At 34.0% G+C, this 13,973-nt stretch overlaps 1 protein-coding gene across 2 annotated transcripts in view; it reads right to left on the bottom strand.

Moving 5' to 3' along the window:
* LOC145295939 (protein strawberry notch homolog 1-like) overlaps positions 1–13,973 on the bottom strand; it is a 329,531-nt gene that overhangs the window by 16,715 nt on the left and 298,843 nt on the right. For both annotated transcript variants that reach the window (XM_080141823.1, XM_080141832.1), the window contains exons 28-29: positions 11,993–12,136; positions 10,466–10,542 (exon numbers count right to left, since the gene is read on the bottom strand). In XM_080141823.1, the coding sequence (XP_079997949.1) occupies positions 10,466–10,542; positions 11,993–12,136 (221 nt within the window). The remainder of the gene's footprint in view (positions 1–10,465; positions 10,543–11,992; positions 12,137–13,973) is intronic.

The following is a 13,973-nucleotide window of genomic DNA, read 5'->3' as shown; positions in this document are numbered from 1 at the left end:
TTTAGATTCTATGCATATCAACCAATACGAGTTATCTAAAAATAAAATCCAGTCTACATAAATACTCAACTTGCAAACACACACCCCGCTGGATTAAGTTTTGGAATGTAGAGAATACATACACATATGTGTGTGAAACAATGTTTAAACCAGCTTGGAGCTTTATTTTCAATCCCAATTTGTTCGGGTTCCTTGACTTTTTTTTGTTATCAAAGCAGGTTGTGTTATTCTTTTACTTGAGCTCTGATTTTTTTTATTGTATTTTCTTTTGTTTTATTTTTAACTAGCTGTACCCTGCCACGCGTTGCAGTGGCTCAATTTGGTGTAATGGAAAAATTTAATAAAAGAGAAAATGCATGTTTCTTATATTAGTACAGCAATCCACTGCAAAAAGTGAAAAAGAAGGCGAAACTGAAAAAAATGGTACTCTTGCAGAATTTAATCTGGATCCTCGAGAGTTTCTGTCAATCATTCATGTTTTGGACTTGACCAACAATCAGTGGATGAAGCCGAACATAGCAAAAATATTGAAACGCTAAATGCTTTTTTTTTTGTTGTTTTAAAAAATGTGATTTAGTAATTAATATTTGGTTGATCGTGGGGGGAGGGGGGGTTACTATACACAGATTCGAAAAAGTCGTCCAAAAACAAATAAATGAAAGCAAAGGTAAGGTAATTTACGTTTCTACCTAATTGGATAATTGTTTAGTGTTTTTATGTAATGTAAAATGTTTGACTCAAAAAACAGAAATGGTCGCGAATTCTGTTGAATACGTTAAGTTTGGGAAAGTAAGTTGAAAACTAAAAACTATACAAAACAGTGTCTGAAACTCACCGAATATATGTTACCATGAAATAGGCTGACATAATCGGTAGGTTTCTGACAGTATTTTGTATAGTTTTTTTAGTTTTAACTCACTTAAAGTAATCAACAGTGTCCACCACCATTTGTAGCTTTCAAATACACCAATAAACACTGTTTTTCGAGCCGACTAAACGTTACATTAAATGAAAAGGGTTTATATTACTAAACACAGATACAAAGAAGTTGTCAAAAAATAAATATATAACAAATAAATGTTATCAAAGGCAAGAAAAGTAAGTGTTCCACCTAACTGGATAAGATTTTAGTGTTTTTATGTAATGTATAATCGGTTCAAAAACATTCAATGTTTATCGGTATATCTGAAAAAGACAAATGGTGGCAGACTGTATCGAACACGTTAAGTTTGGGGAAATTTTGGGAAAATGAGTTTAAACTAAAAAACTATACAAAATACTGTTAGGAACTCACTCAATATATGTTACCATGATGTAGGCTGGCATATAATCGGTGGTTTTAAACTTTTGCTCGATACAGGTGACGAATTTTAAAAATCCCTTTTAGTGATTACCTGGTTTGAGGATATTTGTACAACTAAACGGCAAATCTGCTAAAAAAAATCCGGTATTATTTTACTTTAAGGCCCATTTCACGTTCATATATAACAAAATATTTTATTGTAGATTTCGGTGTGCTAAAAAGAATCTGCAAACCGTTTCCGTCGCAAAAAAATAGTTTTTATGATATGAAGAAATTACTTTTTCGAAAAAGTGGCGATCACTTTTCCATGTAAATTTAACTTAAAATGAGCACCCATTTTCTAGTCACCTGAGAGAGGGGGGATTTTTTCCCATGTTTATTGGCTAAACAGCTTTCGTTTATGCTTACGCATAGCGTAAACGAAGGCTACGGCTGTTAAATGGAAAATAGTCCCAGAGTTCAGAGGTTATTACCATGCAAAAGAAATCAAACAAAAAACTTTTTAGCCAAGAAACAGAAAAATGCCCCTCTCTCAGGTGGCCAGAAAGTGGGTGTTCATTCTAAGTTAAATTTACATTGAAAAGTGATCACCCACTTTTCGAAAATGTAATTTTTTGTTATTTACAAACGTGAGACCCACAGCCCTTAATGGAAAATTATATCAAAAATCCGGGGGAAAATAGTTTTCAATAAAAAGCAGCAAATGAATTCGATAGAAAAAAAAAAAAAATGGATGCTATTTTTTTTTTCTTTCTGTGTGTTTCTTGGCTAAAAAGTCTTTTTGTTTGATTTCTTTTGCATGGTATTAACCCCTGAACTCTGCGACTATTTTCCATTTCACAGACGTAGCCTTTGTTTATGCTATGCGTGAGCATAAACGAAAACTGTTAAATATGCATTCGCGTACCAAACTGCCTTGTCAAAAAAACCTTTAAACCAATAAACACGAAAATAAATGCCCCTTCCTCAGGTGGCTAGAAAGTGGGTGCTCATTTTAAGTTAAATTTAGATGGAAAAGTGATCACCCACTTTTCGAAAAAAAAAATTTCTTCAGATCATGAAAACTATTTTGGTACTCCTTGGGCGTTGAGTTCCATGGCGACCCGCAGAATTATTTAATAGTCGTTCCCTTAGTACCTCCCTAGTCAAGGCTAACGCATGCGCACGTAACATTTTTTATTTATTTACTTACGTGGTGGAGTTTCTATACTGATAGGTTTTTTGAAATTTTTTCACTGGATTATTATTGATTGAACCAGATTATGAAAAAAAATTGAAAAAAAAAAAAATCATTTCAACATTTGAAAGGGGTACTCACTTTTTAGTTACCACGTTCTGGTAAATCGGTCACTTTTTATTTATTTATTTATTTTTTTTCTAAATACGGAAGTGTCTTCGGGAGATATAAAATGGTCGCATGTTGACGAAGCAATGTATCGGGAGGTGTACGGGATTAAAAATTATTGGTAAATTTTTAGATTAGGTCCACCTCCTCAATTTTCTTTTAAATGACGACTTGAAATGGTTTTCGACTATGCTGAATACGAAAATCGCATCGAAATTTTGCAGAAATAAGTAGTTATCAAGATATAAAAAGTTGTATTATGCATTGTAATCTTTGGCGGCCATCTTTTTTACGTGTGTGTATTTGTTTATGGCGCGTGGGCACGTAAAAAGATGGCCGCCGAAGAATACAATGCATAATACAACTATTTATTTCCGCAAAATTTCAATGCAATTTGCATGTTCAGCATACTCGGAAACCTATAAATGTCGTCATTGAAAGGAAAATTGTGGAGGTGGACCTAATCTAAAAAAATACCAAATTATTAGACGGGTGATCAAAAAGTCAGATCGAGCGTACCGGAAAACGAAATGAGATCAAATTGACAATTGGCCTTTTTTTTTTTTTTTCTTTTGCTTGAACTTTGCGCTTTTCAGATTAATTTGTTATGTTTTATTTTCTTGGTGGATAAATTTTTTTTTTTTTGGCCGTGTTTTTTTTTTTTTTTTTGGGGGGGGGGGGTCTTGAATAAAAAAATTAACTCGACTGTTTTTTATTCAAACGTAAATAAAATTCAATTTCGATTTGGCTCATTTCGCTAGTCTCATTTCGTTTTCCGGTACGCGGGACGCTCGATCTGATTTCTTGATCACCCGTCTGGTCGGCCATATCAGAGAATTATCGTTAGTTATTTAGACGAGACACACACACATTTAAATCATGATTTTCTCTAGTCCAGATGGGTGCAGTAAATAAACTTTTAACTTGAAATGACCCCTAATGTACTAATGTATAACGTAAGACACAGAAAAGAAACATTTATAATGCGTACACAGCTTTATTTTCTCATAGAACCACCGACCGCTTTCAATGGATTTTACCTTTATTCCTTACAAAATGGGTGACTGATTAATCAGAACGTTGTAACTAAAAAGTGAGCACCACTTTCAAATGTCGAAATAATGATTTCTTTTTTACATTTTTTTTTTTTAATAATCTGTTTAATCAATAATAATCCAGTGAAAAAAAATTCCAAAAACCTATAAGTATAGAAATTAAGCATGGGAGTAATGGTTGTACAACGTCGCCTTTCGCACTTTTACAAACATTTTTTAAAAAAAGTAACTAAACCATTTATTGATAATTTGTCACGTGTACAAACATTTATTTATTTACGTAGGCTTAACTCCTTTCATGAATAAGAAAAGTTTTACTCTTTAAGAATAATAAAAGGAAAAAGTTACTGAACATTTATAAAAGGACTTCTTTGCATGAAGGCCAGAGGAATAGTTGGCCGAAAATTCGTGAAACAACAACTAATAAAGATGAGAATAATAGTCCGCAATAAATAAAAATGGTGCTAATGCAGAGAGCGATCCGCGCTATTTTTTAAATCATATTTCCACGTTTAAATAACGTTTTACGATATGTTTTTTTTTTTTATTTATTCAATTGTAAGGTTAAAGTACAGAATAGGTACAAAACATCCTTACCTCCCATGTTAAGAATGACTTTTTAAATAATAACATTATTTCAGCACGGATCACTCTCTGCATGAGTAATCTTATATCGAAAAACAAAAAAAAAAAACTCAAAAGCAAGCAACAAACTTTTTTTTTTTTTTTGCCTTATATAATAAAGAAAAGATGTGTAAATTAAAAAATTTGGAAGATAAACAAATGAAATATGTTTTTTTTTTTTTTTTACTTATCGAGTTAACAGAAAATGAAACCTTTCGTCAATTCGTGGCTGTGAAATGAATCGAACCGGAAGTTCAGTTTTATCAACAGAACAGATTCGCAGAAACGGTTAAAAAAATATATTTATTTTATTTAATATTTTAATTTTAATTAGGTAAATTTATTTTAATAACATAAAAACATACCTCGACTCTAAAAATGGGTTGTCTGAAAATTTCAAATAAATTGGTAACGTAGAAATATGGTTTTATTCTTTTAGAACGAACCAACTTTACATTTTTATATATATAGATTATGTCTTTGTGAGAATCCAAAAATCAGATTAGTGATCTTTGGTACCTTCACTTGTAGATTTAGCCGTCCAAGAACTCTCTGGGTATTTCTACATTTTTAACCACATTTAATTTTTTTTTCATAATATGCTCAGTTTTGTTTCTGTTGAATACATTTTTTGAAGATTTTCTTGAAATGATGGCCATTCATTTGTATTCAAATTTATTAAATTTTCTATGAGTTTTTTTTTTTTTTTATAGTTTTCTATTTGCATGATGTTCTAAGATTTTTTTATTTGTTTTTTGTACAAATGTTTTTCTTCCCATATAGCTTTCAAAAATATTTCTAGCTTCTGGGAATGGTAAATTTTTGGTATGTTTTACAAACATTATCTCCTTTTCTTTCTTGAAGACATTGCAGGTCCTTGAGAAGGCAGTGTTCTCCATGGAAATTTGCACATTTAATGTTTTTGTAGTCATTGTGTGGTTTGGGTCACATTTATCACACTTCCTACACACTTGTCCTCTACAAATGTTTTTGTGATGAGCAAATTTCTGACGCTTGAAACATTGCAGGAGAGTTGATACAAATTACTGCAGCCTTCCTCTAGCCAATCTTCTGGTATTGATGGTTTAACAAAAGAGAATATATATGTGTCTGTATAGTTTTGTTCTTTTGTCTGATGGTAATTCTCTTATATTCTTTTACAACATGTTTTTTTAATGCCATTTCAATTTCTTCTGGTGTTGCTAATGAAAGCTCTGCTTCTTATAAAGCTTTTTGAGGTATTTAATTTAGTGTTTGGATACACTTTGCATTTGATGTTGTGGATTCATTTTCAGCAATTTTTCTGTGTTTCTTCATTTGAACTTCCACTAACAGATTACCATTTTGAAGTTTTTAATCATTTTTTGGATTTGACTTAATTGATATAACTTTTTCAATTAGAAAAAGGGGATAATTTGTCCAGTTTGTATTCCATCCCATGAATCTATAATAATAAATTTTGAGAAGTCTAAGTTTCAGTATCTAAATTGAATAAATACCTTTGGGTTTTTTTTTAAAAAAACAAGGCCATGATTGAGTTTAGATTTTCATTGATTCCACCACAGAGTCCAACTACAGTTGGGAATTAACCAAGAGGGTAACCTATTTGCATTGTCCGAGATGGGATATAATACCAATGAACTTGTGCTAAGAAAAAGTCTGATCCTCTGACAAATTCTAGGTTTGTTTGGCTCAATAACAGGAGTCATCACCTTCTCTTACCACACTAAACCGTCAACCGTTTGCCTTCTAGCTCATTAGTAAAAAGGGTTAGGAAATGTTTAAATAGAATAGGTTGGATAATACGGTTGGAAAAAAAATAATCATATATATCTAAACCATGTCAAGACCAGCCAATAAATCTGATCAGGCCCAATCTGATAACCTGTCAGATCAAATAAGGGCCAAAGTGAAGTGCCATGACCATTGTTGCGAGATTCATAACTGCTCCTGATGCATTACAGGTCTCAATTCATAGTCAAATAGAGGCCTCATCGAGCATGGGGACTTACCCTTTACAGAGGTGCAGTCTGCGTATTCTACAGCCCTAGTTCACAAGGCCGATTAACAAAAGATAGAGGACTATGAACAAGACAAGAAAGAGAGGATAAGGAACGAGAAAGACAACAAGATGAGAAAGACAACAATCAACAAGAGGAGATAAAAAACAAATTAAGAACAATCTACAAGAAAAATTTAAAAAACGAGAAAGTGAAAAAGCGAGAGTAGGACGATCGAGAGAGGAGAGGAGAGCGGAGGACGATCGAGAGAGGAGAGGAGAGGAGGACGATCGAAAGAGGACGATCGAGAGAGAGAAGGAGGACAGGAGAGAGAGAGAGGACGATCGAGAGAGGACAGGAGAGAGAGAGAGAGGACGATCGAGAGAGGACAGGAGAGAGAGAGAGAGAGGACGATCGAGAGAGGACAGGAGAGAGAGAGAGAGAGGACGATCGAGAGAGGACAGGAGAGAGAGAGAGAGGACAGGAGAGAGAGGACAGGAGAGAGAGAGAGAGAGGACGATCGAGAGAGGACAGGAGAGAGAGAGAGAGAGGACGATCGAGAGAGGACAGGAGAGAGAGAGAGAGAGGACGATCGAGAGAGGACAGGAGAGAGAGAGAGAGAGGACGATCGAGAGAGGACAGGAGAGAGAGAGAGAGAGGACGATCGAGAGAGGACAGGAGAGAGAGAGAGAGAGGACGATCGAGAGAGGACAGGAGAGAGAGAGAGAGAGGACGATCGAGAGAGGACAGGAGAGAGAGAGAGAGAGGACGATCGAGAGAGGACAGGAGAGAGAGAGAGAGAGGACGATCGAGAGAGGACAGGAGAGAGAGAGAGGACGATCGAGAGAGGACAGGAGAGAGAGAGAGGACGATCGAGAGAGGACAGGAGAGAGAGAGAGGACGATCGAGAGAGGACAGGAGAGAGAGAGAGGACGATCGAGAGAGGACAGGAGAGAGAGAGAGGACGATCGAGAGAGGACAGGAGAGAGAGAGAGGACGATCGAGAGAGGACAGGAGAGAGAGAGAGGACGATCGAGAGAGGACAGGAGAGAGAGAGAGGACGATCGAGAGAGGACAGGAGAGAGAGAGAGGACGATCCAGAGAGGACAGGAGAGAGAGAGAGGACGATCCAGAGAGGACAGGAGAGAGGGAGGAGGACGATCCAGAGAGGACAGGAGAGAGAGAGAGGAGGACGATCGAGAGAGGAGAGAGGGAGGAGGACGATCGAGAGAGGAGAGAGGGAGGAGGACGATCGAGAGAGGAGAGAGGGAGGAGGACGATCGAGAGAGGAGAGAGGGAGGAGGACGATCGAGAGAGGAGGACGATCGAGAGAGGAGGACGATCGAGAGAGGAGGACGATCGAGAGAGGTGGATATATGTACTAGAAGAATACCCAGCGTTGCTCGGGATTGGATGAAATAGGTATATCTCACCTGTCTGTTTGAATGTATATATGTTTGCATGTCTGTTTTAAAGTTTTGTACAGAGGTGACGGATTTTCATGAGATCGGTATCGTTTTTAAGTTCAACCCTTCAGACGAGAAATATAAAAAAATTGGCTAAAAACATTAATTTCTTTACCCTCAACTGGGCACATTTCTACATTTTTTTGCCGATATTTTCAAAAGTCATCCCTTCTTTTTGATTGACTAGCCTTAATTTAAACCTTTGCTACTTCCAGTTTGGCAATGGATGCAACGGCAAAGATGTCACTTTTTTTTTCACATTCTTTTCTTCCTTCGCAGTACAGGTTCAAGCCTGCCTACTACCACTTTTTTTTTTTTTTTGCTCAACACACACCATCAAACACCTGGGCAATGCGAGACACCCAGGTTAGTTGAAAATAAAAAATCAAATTCATTCAAAATTTGTGAACAATTTGTCAGCTTTAGTAAAAAGTTTTTTTTTATTTCAATAGATGCGCAAAAAATACTTGATACTTTTCCAAACGTCATGTTTTGTTAGAGTGACGTCACTTGTTTTAAATAACATTAATTTTTGTCTGTCGTAATTCTTATAAAATGGGTATCAAATGCCTTTTTAACAAACAAACAAACAAAAAAACAACTCCCCTAGCCCTACCTCAAACCTTAGGTACAAGTAGCAAACCTTCTTTAGTCCTAACAATAATGCAAAGTCAGAGGAGTGGCAAGCTCTCCACCCAACAAAATTTTTCTGTAAGCTACATATAAGTGTAAAAAAACGATCTTTCCTTAAAAGAAAGTGCACATGATTTATCTCCCATAAAAAACTGAATTAGTTAACTGTTCTAAAATGCTAGAATGGTCTCAAAATGGTTAATTATTTTACATTAAATTTATGTGAAACCAACCTGCTCACTCTAAATTCTAAAATTGTTTTGGTTTTGTTTCTATCAAGTCTTCAGGATGTTCACACATAATTTTCCTTAGCCCTATCATTAACCCAAAGTCAAAGTCGCAACCTCGCTTCCCTCTCATAATTGCACAAAGACCCTCATAAAAGCACACAAGTGCCTTTTAGAAAAAAAGAAAAATGTCAAGGATCTCTCATAAAAAAAAAAAATGGGTTCCCTGCCTTAAAATGCTGGAATGACTCAAAATGAGGAATCATGTTACATTAAATTCTAAAATAATTTTTGTTTATCTTTCATTAAATTTTATCAAGGCGTTCACAGGTACAAAGGTAGAATCACATATTTTGGAAATGTGCTTAGAGTGAAGGGTGGGGGATAACAGAATCTACAATAATACCAAATAAATATTGCAATATATTAATTTTTAAACATACCTAGATTTCGATTTCAGTTATTTGTACATAAAATGCATTACAATTCAATTTGGATTTCTCTAACTTCTTTTCTTTTAATGGATACATGGTATTTTTAAGGAATTGCAGCCTATTTACGTACATTTACTGCAGATTATTTGGAAACCATTAATTTCTGGAGATTTTCAGTAGCATATTCTGATTTCTTGCACAAAAATACATTTATACAGCAAATTTCATTGCTTAATCTTGTGTTTTAACAAAGATATAACATTTTTACTGAAAAAATAGTGTAAAAAATGTTACAAAATGCATATGGTTTTAAAGAGGGAAACATATCCAAATGTGAAAGGTACAAAAATAGTCATAACTTCCATAATTTTATTCCGATTTAAAAAAATTTAAAAAGATTCTTTCTGAGCTTATCAAGTTCTTTGTATACCATTATTGAGATTTTGGTAATTTCAATTTTTTTATGTGTGTTGCTAATGTAAACATGGATTCTGACACTTGTACTGAAAAATGATGCAGGCAAACTGTCAAACAGTGCGTTTACTGCAGATTATTTGGAAACTATTATAAAACTGTTGATAAAAGATTTTTAGCTACTACTAACATGATTATATTTATGCCAGTCTAATTTTTCCTTTGTATAAATGTTGATCTTTTCTTGAATTGCGTAAATTATTTTTATAAATCTAATAAAATAAAATGCATTTAGTATTTTACTTTGCTCCATATTAAAACCATGATATTTGAACATTAAAACTAATAAACCATGTTTATGCTTTTTACTAATAAAGTAGATGTTATTTTTTTCATATAAAATAGTTTTTATTTCAAGAACAAACCATAATACTCTGCAAACATAAGGAGTCAAAACATATACTTCTAGCAAGTGAGCTACACAAACGTTCGTCTCATTCTACTAAAAGAATTCACCGTGCTAAATGTTAGTCTGACAAATTCCTTCAATGAAATGAAACATTTGTGATAAGTGTATATTTCTTTTAAGTAAAAAAGAAAAAAAAAGCATGTCATTTTAGCTTTCTTAAATTCAAAATTTTAATAAATAAACAAACTTAAAAAAATAATATATATATAAATATCTCTTGCTTTACTGCATTTCCCCGGCAAGAAATTCTGTTATAATTGCATGTATTCTAATGGAATATAATTGCGTGTCTTTACGTAAAGAAAATAGCCACTTTTGGACGATGTTCAATTCAATACAACGGAATGGCTTCCAGACTTCATGACATTAGCAGATTATATAACTAGTGCAAGGGCTATCTTATTTACACAGGTCGCAGTAGAAGTGTGACTGAACAGGAAAGGAAAAAGCAAAACTAAATCTATTAATGTAAAAGATCAAACTGAAATGACATACCAATAAGCATGAATGCAAGTTTTTGCAGATGATTGGAATTGATCTGACCACCAGGATTTGGCTTCATCTGGCAACACCTACAAAGGCAGAAAGAGAAAGAAAGTAAAGACAGTCATATTTTTATGTTCAATTTTCACTTTTATTTTTTGAGGTTTTAGTTTGTATATTTTTTTTCATGCATTCATTCAAATAAAATGAGTTACATCTATTAATACAAAATTCAAAGTTTTATCAAACTTATTATATTGTCTGGATTTATATATGATCAAAAGTTCAGTTGAATTTCTCTAAAGTGCCTTGGTAACATAAGTATTTTGTTGTTACATAAATCATATGTTAAAAATATGAAAAACGTAAAAAGAAAGTCAATGGGTATAAGTATTAATGATGAAATGAGTACATTAGAATCACGGAACTGCTATTCTTATATACCATAAAACTGGAATATGGAAGAAAAACGAGAGCAGTCATTATTTTATTGAAAATGTACAGTGATTCCTCAGACGTGGCTCAATGGCTGGTAGTTTGTTTACTGAAAAATGAGTACTCACACTGTTTTGGTGCTACTTGATTTTTTTTTTTTGGAGGTGAGAGGGGGCAGAAATATTTACCATACCTCTCCAACCCTGGTAGTGAGGTTAATTCTTCGCTTTAGACTCTAGTAGAATGCCAACCAGCCCTCACACATCACCTGACCACATGTTGGATGTTTTGATTTAGTTATATTGGATAAGAGGTGGTTGGTTGGTTGGTTGTTTTTGTTTTACGGCATATCAACCTTTTTCAGGTTATTTAATGCCGAATCTAGTTATTCTGAGGAACAATTTTTAATGGAGTATATATTTTTTTTTACCTCAGATTCTATTTAACCCATAGTTGGGACCCTAACAGGTACTACCACTCCAGGTCAGAGTGGACCTGGGAGCAATGGCAATTAAAGGGTGGCTCCACACTCCCCAAAGCCCGCAAGGTGGGACCTCACCATTGGATATAGTTTGAGGTCATATCCAGGACCAATAAGAGGTGGATGTAGTTGGCTTGAAGCATTGTATAGTATGTAGTTAAATGAAACGTGTAGAAGGCAATGCAGAAGTAACGGAAAGACACAAGCTGAAGCAGGTGAGAAAGTTTTATTAATACAACTTACAAATACATGTGTACATATTCATGTATTTCATATACTGCAAGACTTACTGTTTACAACAGCACATTTGAAGCAAAGTCAAATAAATATCTGACGAAGAGATCTTTTTCAAAATGTTATATAACACAGATATACCACCTGACCGACTTTCTTAAGTGATCATGGTGCAAATATAAATATAATGGGTATATGAAATACATGAATATATGAGCAATCTCATTCATTAAGCATGATGAGCATTTTTCTATAAATAACAGATAAACATCTTTGGCTGCCCATTATTGCTACAGGTTTTTAATAGTCTTCCTCACCTAAAGAAATAGTTTAAAGGTGCATTCCACTCCCAGTTGATTGCGCCCAGAATTTCCATGCATATATATTACCTTATAAAATTTTTTCTTTAGTTCAGCTGGTGATTCTGAACGGGGCTGTAGACCTGTGTTTGGACGGTAAACATGAAAGAGACGTTCCTTCTTTTTCAGCGCAGGAAGAACAACTAGCACCGCAGTCTTTTTACCATTTCGCATCTAAAATGAAAAGTTTGAAAAGATTCAATAGTCAAAATAATTTTTCAATAATCAAATTGAGCATGTAACACAAAGCCACCAAATTCACTAACAGTAGTTAAAACGATTGTGCTCAAATTTTTTGTTTTGTAAGCAACTATCAGTGACCAGATTTACTTCCCCAGCTTGTTTAATGTATTTTGCATATGTAGAAGAGAATATAACAGAAAAAAAAATCTTACTATGGTGTTAGAGAAAGCTGTTAATTTGTGCGGAAGAGCAAGGGGCAAGTCTATCTGCAGTTGTGCATGTTAGTAGAATGCCAAATTTTTTTGCTAATTTACATACAGATTTAATAATTCTAATGTTCCTATGAAGTCTCAGCCTTGAGATGATTTATTTGGTTTGGCATGTAAATCCATTTATGTTCCTTTTGTGCCTAGAGATTTGTATCATAGACCTTTTCAAAGAAATATATCCACACCAAAAATATAACATGCTAACCATACAAAACAAACCTCAAATATGTATTATTTGGATTCTTCAGACTACTTTTCTCATCTTGAGTGTCATTTTCACAACATTTCAGTCAATATAACCTCCGACCTTCAGGTGTATCTTGTCAAACACTTTTCCAGAAATTATAATTTAATCAAAGTGACACTTTTCCAGAAATTTTAATTTAATCAAAATTAGTAATAATTATGCATATGTCACTAACTTTTCTTAATAATCTGATAATTTGGCATGTAGGTCATAAGATTTGATAGAAACATGTTATACATGTCAACTTTTTTGCAATTTGTTTCATAGTGATAAAAAAATGGGGGTTAATTTGTAATGAGATTTAATGATTGAATGAATAAGTAAATAGTGTGATTGGTGGGATTTGCTAAATATAAAATAAAAGGATAAGATTTTGGCAGATTATATGGCACTACTTGCCAAAATATCTCTATATATATATATATATCTATAAAAGTGAAAATGTCTGTATCTGCATACATTGCCTTACCAAATAACTGTCAATTTTCTGTTGAGAAACTCTAGATTTGATATAAGGAGTATTGAAATCTGGAAAAATCTTTTAATTGGTTTTCGGCAGAAATTTGGCTGTCAAGGGGTCAAATTTGACCTTTGAAAACGCTACCAAACTCCTCTTCCAATTTTGGGACTAAACACTTGAAATTTTTAAATGTAGGTTACTTGGACATGGATCAAACTTTTTAATTTGATTTGAGCCCAAAAAAGTAAATGTTAAGGAATCAAAGTTAACAAAAATCTGACCTCTGCGGTTTCTACCAAATTACTCAACCAATTTCTGGTTTAAACATTTGAAAGTTTACATAAAAGGTATTCAGAGATACGGCAAGCTTTTTAATCGGCTTGGGTCGAAAATTTGAGCTGCCAAGGGGTCAAAGTTAAAAAAAATTTGACCTTTGCAGTGTTTAGCAAACTACTCAGCCAATTTTGGATGTAAACATTTGAAATTTATATATAACGGGTATTCAGACATGCGACAAGCATTTTAATCAGTTTTGAGGCGAAAATTTCACTGCCAAAAGGTCAAAGTAGAAAGACTTGACCGTTGCAGATTCTACCAAATTCCTCCGCCAATTTTGGGTCTAAATACTTGAAATTTTAGATGTAGGTAACTGGGACATGGGTAAAACTTTATATTTTGATTTGAGACCAAAATAATAAATGTTAAGGGGTCAAAGTTAAAAAAAAGAACGACCTCTGCAGTCTCTACAAAATTACTCAGACAAATTTTGGTCTAAGCATTTGCAAATCTTACATGAAGTGTATTCACACGTACGGCAAGTTATGAACAGTACACACGGTCTGAGCAAAGCCG

The sequence above is a fragment of the Euprymna scolopes genome, chromosome 2 (assembly GCF_053919585.1).
Source record: "Euprymna scolopes isolate OS-2025 chromosome 2, ASM5391958v1, whole genome shotgun sequence".
Lineage (NCBI taxonomy): Eukaryota > Metazoa > Mollusca > Cephalopoda > Sepiida > Sepiolidae > Euprymna > Euprymna scolopes.
This window is presented reverse-complemented; position numbering and strand designations above follow the sequence as displayed.